The following is a 13322-nucleotide window of genomic DNA, read 5'->3' on the forward strand; positions in this document are numbered from 1 at the left end:
TGCCTTTTTTCAAAAAAAAATACATATATTTAGAAATTAACATTACACGACGCATAAGCTAGAATACTGTCTTACAAATTAATTCGAAGTACATATTGTATACATACACAATAAACATGACAGTATTTAATGTATGAGACGTATATATACAGCATAATATCACTCACAAAAAAAAAATGTTCAGAAGGAAATCGTGGCATCAACAGTTGTAAATTATGTAAATAATGATTGATTATTCATTCAGAATATATGTCATGTCGTGACAATAAACGAATTTCAGGAGAAAAAAAAATAAAAAAGGGAGATTCAAATTAATTGATTTTAGAATTGAGCATTTTTAGACATTATGATAACAGAAAAGCAGGAGACCGCGATCATAAGCAGCAGCTTGACATGGGTCGATGCCTCGGGGTACAATGTATACAATGTACAATGTACAATGAGGGATACACAATCTGTCCCTTACTATAGTGTTTACACCTCCGGGTTGTATCAGTGATAATTCCAGGCCTAAAATGTATGAGTGACGAATAGTCCATTGTCTATATGTATACTGCATTATTTCAGGACATTGATTAAATCTGTACATTGGCATGAAGATTCGACTGTTAAACGTCTATAACAGAGAAAGTTTACCTGTGTTTTTGTATAACTTGTCATTCATATTTCATGGCGCTGAGATTCCCCTACGTTTGCAACGTGAAGAAAAACAAACAAACAAACAAACAAACAGACAAACAAGACATTGAAACTGTTTGTGTAGACTCTGCTTCAATGAATTTTGAAATGATTGCAACGCTAGTATTTAACAAACGTTTAACGTGCTATAAGTTCTGACAACCTGCAATGTAGGCCTACTCAGACAATTGTCATGCTCTCTGTTCGGAAACTATCACAAAATGCTGTTAAGATAGCAAAAGAGTAAAAATGATTACCCCAACTTAATATGTCGAAATTCAGAAATAATGTTAGTAGTAGGATATTTCAGTGAAATTTGAGGAAAATCGAGCAATCCGTTTTGGTGTTTTCGGTGTTGAATTTGCAGCACAACACTTTATCAAGAAAATAAAAAGAGAATTTCACGTACTTTTGAGAAGTACACATTTCTTAGAAAATGACAAAGGGAAAATTGTTCCACCTGCCTTCTGAAAGACGAAATAATTATGTCAAGCACTCTGTCGTTATGGTAGAAAAAATGAAAATAGAACTTGGGAAGTTGATGAAAGCAAAACGCTAACAACAAACAAACAAACAAACAAACAAACAAAACCAAGAGTCACTAAGGTGCAGCTAGCTCATGACAAGACGTTCAGACGGTAGGAGCGGTGAGGCGCGGCAGCCAGCCAATGCCTCGAGGTGCCGATCGAACGTCTGCAGGTGCCGTTGTCATGGTTACATCTGCTAGAGGTACTGACGTCCCTACAGAGAAGGCTTTCATAAACTCTAATATCGGCCCAGAAAAAAAAATCAAACCTTATTCAAAACAGGCGAAACCATCCTATTTTTCGATTGATGGGAAGTAAGACCAGCTTGACTGATTGAGGAGAGTGTGTGGCAACGTGTGATTAACATACGATTGATAGAATTAAAGGTTTACGATCGGCAATAAAAGTCTCAAATACAAATTTGATCACTCTGTCATTTTCAGGCTTAGTATATGTCTTCCCTCTCTGTAAAAGAAACAAAAGAAAACAAAAGAAAACAACAACAACAACAACAACCAAAAAAAAAAAAAAACAGTATGAAATCAATCCCTGAGGTAGGCCTATTTCCTCACAGGTTGTTGCTCTTTATAGTATAATTAATTACATCATGGGTTCCGCTGAGAAGCACGAACTTTGATCCATTATCTTCCGTCCACACTGGATTTCACAAGCGTGGGAATAGGCAAAAATGAACGATATCTTTTGCAGAAAGTCCGAGTGTCCAAGAATTTTTTTTTAAAAGATCACTTTTGCCGGTAGCCATTAAAGAAGGGTCCATAACGGAAAAAATGGAATATGAAACATACCCTCTACAGTTGCGCATCTCGCCTATCCTTGCAACCAAAGACATTGTATCCCAATGTTCTTGTATTTAATTGGCGCAATCTATAACAATATGATTTCAAGTTGCATTGTATATCGCTGTGGAAATGTTGTTGTCTTCAAGCAATTGATATTGTGATAATGTGTAGGTAATCGGTGGCTTGTGGTTATCAAGCCTTTTTCTGTCAGTGAGTCAAATCTGCACAAATTTTGCACGCAAACCTACGAACAATTATCAATTAATGTGACACGTAGAGGGTTAAGAAAGATAAGCACATTAAACATTTTGTGACACTATCCTACACCCATTTTCCAGCACCCATCCGTTGCTTGTGTCTTGAACAAGAAGGTTGCTTGTTGGACTTTGGTGCACCAACAAGGTCTACGGTTCTGATGCTGTTTCGCAAAGTGGCGGATTGACTGAATAATTATTGTCTTTTATACAATCGGCTTCCAAAGGCATGGATGCCATTATGTTGAAAACACAAAGACATTTTGTCGAAAATACAACAGTGTCTTAGGGGACGCAGCTCTGGAAGCGCAAGCATATGCCGTTGTTTATTAAATTTCTAGTTCGCATTGGTTGAAAGGAAGACGAGTGTCTTTTGTGTTCAACCCCGCGACACCTGCATCTTGCCATCTGTCCAATTCATGGAGATGGGGTGTGGGAAGACAAAAGCTGGCGCTCTTCTCTTTTTCTGATCCGCAGGGCAAACAACTCTGCAGTGTCGCGGAAATTGAGGGCAAGTCTGATTAGTGACTGACAGTATAATTATTTGATTTTTGAATGAATTTCTCAAGCCAGTCATGTCTATCAGGCCTTGAATAATCGTATGTGAATAGAACGGACTGTCCAAAGCCCAATTATATTGTGGTACCAAAGGAACAGAAATAAATCGAATGAAAACATAAAAGATAAGCCATAGCTGTTTGATAACCAACAGTTAGTTGTGGCTGAGAAGAATTAATTTCTTTGCAAAATAATAAATATTCTTCCTTTGGAGGCTGGACACGCCTCAGAGGAATTGTAAATTTGAGTTTTAATCATACTGTAAGCTGCGTTATCATATAAGCATATCATTCACATTTAATTAAATCTAACTCAGCACACACGACACTTTGCACCGGACCAGACAGACTAATCTTGTCTGAGGTCCCCACGTAACGTTTGAAGATAACCATCACTAATCCATTGACAAAATAAATAAATAAATTCAAACAAATAAATGTATAAACAGATAAATAAATAAATGTATAAATTAAACCTTTTAGGCAGCCTCCTCCGTTTTACCAAATTCACTTTGCATCGGATCTGACACAAGACTGATCTTGTCCGATTTGTTTCGTATATGTAACGTTTGAAGATACTTACCGCTAATTCATTGACGAATAAATAGATGAATAAACAAATCTATGACTAAATAAGAATTAGATAGATAAATTAATAAATTAATTAATGCATAAAGAACATCGTCACTGCAGTTTCCGATTGTTCCAACGGTTGCTTCTTACTCATTTCTTCTTTCTCACACCTCACATTGCATAAATAGTGTCAGAAGTCTGTGGCACTGCTACGTGACAGAAAGAGCTAAATAGCGTTTTTAATGTCCATACGATAACGCAAGGGTGGTCGTACCTATGATTCAACTGAACAAAAACAAAATGACCATTGTAGACAGTCTATTGATCACTAAACACATGTAAACTCAAGGGGATCTTAAAGGGACTGTGCAGTACTGGTTGAGGTATATCATATGGGATATCTATAGAATCACAACACAATAGAGAAGGGTGAAGAAAATGGGACAATCCGTTTAATGATTATGCATTAAAAAATCTGGGTGCCGCCATTGCTGGATAGTAGGCTGGGCTGAATAGTTCGTGAAGTCAAATTAAACAATATAAACACATTTTAATATGAATCCACGCATGTTCCCTCTTCTAGTCCAGAGACGGATCCAGGAATTCCATAAGGGAGGCGCTCGCCACCCCCCCCCCCCTCATTTTTTTCTTTTTATTTCTTTCCTTTAAAAAAAAATAATAAAGAGGGGGCGTGCATCCGGTAAGCCCCCTCTGGATCCGCCACTGTAGGCCTAGTCTCTCGAGGTAAGAGCACCTTACCTGCCTCCTTTCATATGCATGATCCGAGGAGTTTTATTAGCACTATATAGATACCTATATGTCAGTATTAAATACTTCGAGGGTAGGCTTATGTGTACTTTTCGTAAAACTTTAGAGCGTAAAGTCTTTGCAGTGTCTTTCCTTTTTACAGAGTCACAAGAGTGTGTACATGGAGAGGGGGGGGGGGGGGGGGGGGGGCGGGGGTGTCTGTAGATCCCAGCGGAACACCCTCCCCCCTTCGAGTTCCGTGACCCCTTGCTGTAGCTCCATGGTCACACCACTATTTTTCCCCACGAAACTCCCGATCTTCTCCGCAGTTCCCAATGCGGAAGGGGATTCCCAGTTGCAGTGCTTGTATAAACACGATTGCAGGAGCTGTTAGCAAAGAACTTTGCTACCGGGTACTAATATTCCGAACGGTCGCTCCTATTGAAGTGAGTGTGAAGAACAAACACACGACTGCCCGAAAACATGGCGCGTCTGAACGACAAAGAAATATTACGTATTTCTAAAAAGATCACAGACATATCTGAACTCGGGCTCGAACTCGACTTCGAACAAGCTGAAGTGGATGCATTCGAAGCCCAAAACCAGGTGGACCTGGTAAAGAAGAAAGGAACTCATGAAATGCTGAAAATATGGAACAAGAGAGACGGGTCCACTAAGGCGAAGCTAGTGGCGGCGCTCCGGCAGTGCGGCGACGGGAGCCTGGCCGACCGAGTAGAGGCTGGTGAGTGAGGTTCTATATATCCTCGCCTGGTGTAGACACGACACGCTCTGCAAGTTTACAATCATGGTTTATCCATGGAGGTAGATAAGACTAGTTTACTGGCAGTTCAAATGCGATCGCGAATTACTGTGTCCTGTCATGGCTCTACTGCAAATAATCCCGTACGAGTGGGATCCTGGTTTGTTCACCAATGCCATATATACACGCGTGACTCAACACATAGGCTACAGTATGAATATAATACATTGTACACCCAAATCAGTGAACTAGAAGCGGCCATATTTGTTTGCATGAACTGCGCCTTTCTAATATTCATTATATCGATGTACCCCTCGATCATGATAACCTGAAACGGATGAATTATCCCGCCTTTGTGCGGCATTCATTCAGAGTCTTCTGAAAATGATAGTCTCATAGTGTGGCAAACCCCCGCAAATTATGCAGGATATGAGTATACAAGCAGTAATGTCAGACAGGAGCAAGCCTGCTTGGGGTTTACATGATAACAACATGTGGTGTCTAATTGTTCATAATGTTTTACACGAATTAACTTGTTTACATTCGATGTGTAGCCATTCTAGTGCTTTTGGCTTTGGCACAGTATCCATTATAATAAATTATGCCAAATTGATTTAACACATTGCAGCATTATAGGAAACGGCTCGACGTGGGTATTATTGTATCTTACGTGCCTTCCGCACTGCACTTCCGAATGTTCTCGGTCGAAAATTCAGAACACGGATAGTGAGTCATAACTCTGTTCACACATTATTGCTTTGACAATGGATACGGTTTTGTATTAAAGTTCGCCATGTCAATTATTGTGTTGTGTTAACATGGGAACTGAACAAGAGCAAAATCTCACCGCTCTCTAACTTACATATCACCTGCTCTAGGCCACAGTAGAGTGTACCCTATAGATCATTCCTGGCCGGTCTATTTATTGTGTTTACGAAAATTATGTTCTTTAAAACTGCTAGTGAGGTCAAGTACCCTGTAGCTAAATTACGTTCATGGTATTGTTAAGGATTATTTTCTCTTAACTTAAAAGAATCTCCTCGTTCTGAATCATGAGTTAATTGCTGTTTTTTTTTCACTTTAGCGATTGATGAATAGTGCACAAAAACGACTTATCCATTTTTTTTCGGCGATCATCATCTTATGAAAATTATCACTATCTTCTGTTATGTGTTTCTTGAATCTTTTTCAATCATATCTTTGTCATTTTGTCGTTAACCTATAGCAGACGGCAGTTCGGTTTACATAGGGATTCTACCATCTAGCGTAAGATGCCCTGATAACAGTTTGTTGTGTTTATCAAATTCGATCTTTGTACATTTTACGATATAAAATATGAAAATAGGCATATATCCCATATACATAATGCCCTTCAAGATATTGATAAACAAATAAATGAGTAAGTAAACAATGTACAGACATCACATAACTTTGCCATAAAGGGGCGTTTAGTCCCTTCCATAATGATAGGCCTAAAGACGAAGTGTGTAACATATACCTCCTTGGTAACATCAACATATTGAGGTATAAGCATGCAACTTACATAGTATAGGGATTCACCCAATGGGGATATTCTCCATCCTCATCGGGCAGGGTTTGAAAAAGATGTTGGAGGATAAAATCTTTTGCATCCTTCCAACATCTCTTGCCACGCCCTTTTAGCTAACCTGGGGTGCGAATACACACACACGCACACACACACACACCCATGTATCCTATAAGATTGTATAATAAGTGAGATGAAAATGTCCTGACATTAAACTGTTCTTGTTCTCCTGGCATTACCTCAAGGTGTACTGAACGAAGGAGGAGCAGCCGCCCCGCCACCTGCTGGTGTTCCAAAGGAGTACGTATTTGCCTTGTAGCTATATCAATTTACAAATCCAAGTTCAGAAACGGTTGGCATAGTTTAACAATTACACATCACACCAATCCCCCATATGTATTACATTATCGTATAGTGTAGATGACCTTGCAGGATTTTGCTTCTCGAGGCCGCCACAATAAATGTATAATAATCAGATTCAGGAAATGCGTCGCGACTCCGGCCAATTGCTATAATTTGCCAATTTACGATAAGTCAATTATCAACAGGCAGGTTTTCAGATGACAACGTAGCCTGACAATCAGGAGTAATTTTACTTTTGTCACAGATCTGATAAACTAAATATATACATGATAATGTATTTTTCTCCTTTACCTGTACTCACGATTTTGAAGATACAACCAAGTTTGTTTTAATCAAATTGCGCTGCAGAACATCTTGTACCTGTCCTAATAGAGTACATAACTGAGTTGCCTGCAGTCAGTCATTGCCAAATTTGAAGTGTGGGCAGGTGCCGTATCTTCGTTCAAAAATTAGAAATTGGTATTCGAACACCTGCTACATAATTTGATTTGTTATGTCTTTATCAAAATTGGATTATCCCTGCTAGTATTATAAACCCTTAGCATTATTCAAGTCCTCCTAGAAATGATTCACATCTGCTGTTGGCCCTTGTCCACAATGCCTTAGTATTATAGTACCGCAAAAATTACATAAAGCAATCCCTGAATTAGCCTGTCATGAATGTTTGTCTTTTAGCCTTTGAGAGGAAGAATCTGGTATAAGAGGATCGAACGTTCGGGTCAATTGGGACTCTTTATTTGTCCATACTCCATTTCGATCGCTATTATTAGATAGGAGTTTTCAGCATTTTTTTTTTCTTTTTGCAATGATATAATTATGCATATATATATGCAATATATATATATATATATATATATATATATATATATATATAGTTATATATATATATATATATATATATATATATATATATATATATATAACGAAGAATAAACCGGTAATGCAATGTTTCGCCAATATAGAGTTTATTGAGCAACTCAAATTTTCGGTGGCTTCCATCCACCTTCTTCAGGAGTCTCGACGCGTCGAGACTCCTGAAGAAGGTGGATGGAAGCCACCGAAAATTTGAGTTGCTCAATAAACTCTATATTGGCGAAACATTGCATTACCGGTTTATTCTTCGTTAAATTGGAGCCAATACGTGAATTTGCAACATATATATATATATATATATATATAGTCATTTACCTTAGGTGCACGGAGACCGCTACCGACGGTTTCACGTCCTTCCACCGGACGATCTTCAGGCGGACATAATAATATATGATATAATATACTGTATATATATATTTTTTTCCCCCTCTCTCTCTCACAGACATTCATCTTCGGCAGCAGCGACAAAGACTTGTGAAGGTGCAATTGACGACGAGATTATCCAAAAGATCGCGGGAGAATTGATCTGTAACGAGGACACACTGGCATTCAAGCTAGGGTTCAGTTACGCCGACTTCAAGAAGTTCCAGAAACTGAACCACGCGGGTGGCGATGTAACATCAGACGGCTTTAAGAAGATGCTTTTCGAATGGCGGGAGAAAGTTGATCCAGCTCTTCAGCGGGACAAGCTTCGAGAGGCTTTGATTGCTGCGGAACTTATCAAAATCCAGGAGACGTACCTCCCATGACCAATCAGTGCCAATGGCGCCGTCCACGCCGGTAGACGAGGTTGCAAAATCTTTGCACGAAACCTGTAAGACCTGTTATCTAGTTTAGCAGTGTGTATACATGTACATGTGGCCTATACTTATCGCTGTTGGGGCAGAACGATTAGATTTATGTAGTTATCTATTATTTTATGTAATTATTCATTTATTCCATTACTCATTTTGACGGCAAATTCAGGGAGCACGGAATCCTCTTACGCCCCTCTTAATGAAAAAAAAAAAATCTGCGGAATAGTTTAATGTTGTGAAAATTTGCAGATCGGTTCATAATTACAATTACTTATTGCCATGTATTACATATTGTGCATCATGATTGTACAGCCAAAGAAGTGACTTAATCTGAATCCAGTCCATCAGTCAAATAGAAAAATAGAACATGGAAAATGGGAAGAAGAGAAAAGATGATGGAAAACATAATATATGAACATGTAGCGCCCTTTATATATATATATTGTTCTCTTTTCAAAATCGTGTAAGTAATGTTTGTTGGAGTCTTGGCTACAGCATTTGCATAATTATTATTTGTAGTGTAAATGAACGTTATTGTTTCGTGTATGTAAAGCCTTTTCGTCGTGATATATTCCATGCGAGCTATACACCGATCCATCCATAGAGAAGCTCACAATAACCAAAGGAATAAACGTATTGAATGAAGACAGAGAGCTTTGGAGAGATGCATATCCAGCATTACAGGGTAGAGTACCACGGACAACTGGACAGATACACTTCACTCAATTCCATGAAAGACACTTGCCACCATTTGCCAATCTGAATGGCTGCTGGAATACCGCAAAAACTGACAGATCTTTCAGTGATCTTTCAGGAAACATTTTATCATCTCCCGAGAACTTTTCCTGATCCCTATGAGATCTTAAAATAGTGAATTTCATTGTGTCCATAGTCACACAAAAAAGAAAGAAAAAGGTTGAAACCTTTCAAAAGACATGTATAGTAGTTTTCGGCAGTGTTTCAAGAAAATCGTCTTTCAGTGGCCTTTCAGCGATCTCCCAAGGGTTTTACGAGTCCATCTTTAACTTAAATTTCGGCCGTTTCTTAAATATTACATTTTTTTTTTCACGAGATCATTGAAAAATTACAGAGAGATCATAGAAAGGTCAGACTCTCAGAGATCTTGATACGATTACATCAGATGATCTTTTAGTGATCTCTCAATAGTCTTATTTGTCTCTCACTGAACGTTAGGCAGTCTTCAAATTCCCACAAATATTTGACGAGAAATTTCTTGGAAAGTTGCCCCTTTGGTATTTCAGTGATCTTTTTCAAGGGTTTTTAGTAACATCCTGATTCAACACAGACATTATTTGAAAGGTTTGTTTGTGTTTGTGTGTGTGTGTTTTGTTAACGAGTTTGTTTGCTTTTTTAATGTCGGAATTACCAATCGTTGCCGAAATTTGAGAAACACTTGTGTTATCATTACCACAGATGAACATCAATTTACTTTTCGACCAAAGCATTCCAACGAAACACTACTTTTAAATGTTACTGAAAAAAACCCCCAATAGTTTGAGTTTGATACTAACAATGATACACAGATGGATACACTGATGTGGTTCCAGAGCTACTAAAACATAAGTACAATGTACATAATATGTATAATGACAGGTTGCAGTATTATACTGTTAATGGCGTGGCTTCACAGATGCAAGTAGTGTGTGGCATCCCGCAAGAGTAACCTTTGTACTTTGTATACATGATACAAATTATACGCCCATTTCTAGTATTGTTCTGAGTGTATATTAGTGACCAAACAAAAGGTGTAACGATCTGCAACGTCTCGCATAATTATGCGGATGTCCCCGATGACAGCACGTGTATTTCAGCCCAGACAAAGATGGAGCGTATGATGTATAATGCTGGAAGAAAGTGACTAAGTGGCTTACAAACAATAAACTTGCGTTGAACATGTTGAATGCGATTTTTTTTTTTTTTTTTTTTTTTTTGGGGGGGGGGGGGGGTGGAGTCCCCCCCCCCCCCCCGCCCCCCCCCCAAAAAAAAAAAAAGGAAAAAAGAATGAAACACAACAAAGAAGCGGCAGTGCTTGATGTAAGAATTGTAAACAAACAACTTCAACGAGTAAAGTGTTTGCATCTATGTGGGAATCATGATAGCTTCAAAATGATGCATCTATAGAGCCTAAAGATGGTCATGGATGTGAATTGGACCGAACCGTTACATTGTACCTCCAGTGTACAGCAAGCCAATAATCCGGAATTTAAGTAATGGACGGAAGATCGCAAGTGTAGGCGCATTTTACATTTTCGTAAACAGAAGGTAGTTTATAAATTGATTCCATCAAATGTAAGGAAGTGTCGTTTATTCAAAAAGATTTGATTATATTTGAGACAAACACTTTATAATATTTAATAACTAAAAGGCTAGAAGAGCATCATATTATGGAGGTAAACTATGGAAAAAATATAACCGATGCATGAGATTACAATGAGATGGAAAGACTTCAGAGAAGGGTATAGTGATGGTCACTTTAGTTGCTAGACTGGAGAGTTAATCGTTTCACAGGTATCCGATAGCCATCTGGGCTACAGATTGATTACAGGTGTGATGAAAGATGCACAAGTGACAGGGGGGTGTCGGGGGATTTTGTGCAACATAACTGACAGAAAATTCAGTGTTTAATCGAAACTGATGATAAGATGATTTTTGTGATGATTTTTACTGTATCATTTTATGTATTTTTACTAATAAAGAATGCGTTTAATTAGCAACATTTTGCATTATAACATGAACTGCACTTTAAATACAGTTTTTGTTTATGATTCCTATTAATAAATTTCTGATTACTTTTCGAAAGGAAAATTTTGTGAACTTTGTAATCAATAGTAGTTTAATGTATTATTTTGCAGCTTGAATCTATGTCAGTTTTTTATGGCACGGATATGCTGTAAAAACAGCCTCTGGCCGATGTTAATTTCGTCAGTCAATAAAAGTAACGAATTAAACAATATAGGTCATGTCAAGCATTTAAAAACGCAGTCACACTTAGCCAGTTGGACACAAAAATGCGCTCACACCTATAGCTGATCCTTCATGGCTTGGGTATATTATACAGAGTGTACCAGTATCCTTTGTTGAGGTTGTGGCTCGTTCCCGTTGTGAGGGCCCGGTTTGAGGGACTTTGAATTTGTACATTTTGCATACAAGGTGATGACCCTACGTTTGGGAAAGGTCGTCGGAAGCCTCTCAGGGTCTCTGACACCGTGCATTTCCCGTGAACAAGAACGATCGCTTTTGCAGGGTAAACTGAGAACGCATCATGTTTGCCTACGTGATGCCTGCGCCAAGTCAGGCACTCCTTTGCAACACAAACTCACACATTAGGACAAAAACCTGTAGAAGGCTGCCATGTTTTGCAAATAGGTTTCCCCTACAAAAGCTATGGTCACAGATTATCAAGGGATTTTTTTTTTTTTTTTTTAGCCCTGGGGTCAAAGGTCAAATGTCAAGTAAAAATGCTAAAAGTTCACATTTTCCCCCTCCATATCTTGGTGTAGCTTATCTTCATGAAACCAAGCAGGCCCGACAATAAATCTCTAGAGAATTTTGGGGTCATGGGATCAAAGGTCTGGTAAAAATCCTCAAATACATGTATATATGTCATTTTATGAGGAGATTCCCCTACATGGGATGAAAGGTTGAGCGACAATGCTAAATTGTCACTATAATTTCCCCCATATATTAAATACATGTACAGTGGACTCCCGTTATATGAAGTCCTTGGGACCGGCAGTTTTCTTTCATTACACATGTATTGAAATTTTGTTATAACCGAATAAATAAGCAAAAAAAAACAAAAAAAAACAAAAAAAAAACATCGAGTGGATAACGTTGCAGCCTGAATTTTGACTTCGTTGTAACCGGAATTTCGTTACAGCCGTGTGCGTTATAATGGGAGTGCACTGTATGGTTAAAAGTATTGTCATGGAAATTGGATATTTGACTAGTGAATCAATGAAGAGAAATGCGGGCCACGGGGTCAAAGGTCAAGTGAAAATGTTCAAATCCCTGAATACTTGCTCTTTTAAACAATTTAGTAAAATAACGAAATCTGGGTAAGGAATGTATAAAAACTATAACACACATTTGGGAATTCCGGAAAGGGGGTGGTGTGGGCTGTGCAAATGCCCCCATCTTCTCCAGTTATTTCTTGTGTTTTAACAACAAAAAAACAAACCAAAAACAAACAAACAAACAAAAAGGGGGGGGGGGGGTGCCCCCGCCTGGATCCGCCACTGTGTTCTACTAACTAATGGCCTTAGCATATATCCCATTTTTAACACTGATTATTTGTTTTTGTTTACTCAATATTCAAGAAATACATATTCCTATAGACTCCACAATAATTCAGGTTTTCACAAGTTTGCAGGAACAATTATGATTCTGACTCTCGCAGAGCCAACATACAACAACATATTTTGACAAATCAAAGACCACACCGACACAATTACATACATTGTACTTTCACACCATGTGAAATACATGTACAACCATAGCTTACAACGGGCAGTACTTCTCAGTCATACGGATGTGCACATTTCACAGTACATGTACGATTGTATTAATGTTTAAAAATACATGTACAATATGAGGTACTTGGGTTGACTGTTCAACCACTAAATCGGAAACTACTGTACGTTCATGTTCAGAGGCCTTTCAAAACATGCATGTGTATACGTGTGTGTGTATGATGCTGATATTGAACAAAATTTGAATATGGAATCCACAAAATAACTGTGTAAATACTGTACTCTTGGTCATCTACAGTAGTTTCAAACATGATACATTTGTACATGTTGATATGTAAACTGTACTCATATCTC

The 13322-nt window shown here is 38.2% G+C and overlaps 1 protein-coding gene across 1 annotated transcript; it reads left to right on the forward strand.

Annotated features, from left to right (window-relative positions):
- Nucleotides 1–4602: 4602 nt before the first annotated feature.
- Nucleotides 4603–10376, forward strand: LOC139742026 (uncharacterized). Its single transcript, XM_071652587.1, has 3 exons — nt 4603–4878; nt 6688–6742; nt 8121–10376. The coding sequence occupies exons 1-3, from the start codon at nt 4620–4622 to the stop codon at nt 8425–8427; spliced, it is 621 nt and encodes a 206-aa protein (XP_071508688.1). The 5' UTR covers nt 4603–4619; the 3' UTR covers nt 8428–10376.
- The last annotated feature ends 2946 nt before the right edge of the window (nt 10377–13322 follow it).

Source organism: Diadema antillarum, unplaced genomic scaffold, assembly GCF_040938485.1.
Source record: "Diadema antillarum isolate AM-2024a unplaced genomic scaffold, OU_Dant_1.0 seq00000973_RagTag, whole genome shotgun sequence".
Classification (NCBI taxonomy): Eukaryota; Metazoa; Echinodermata; class Echinoidea; order Diadematoida; family Diadematidae; genus Diadema; species Diadema antillarum.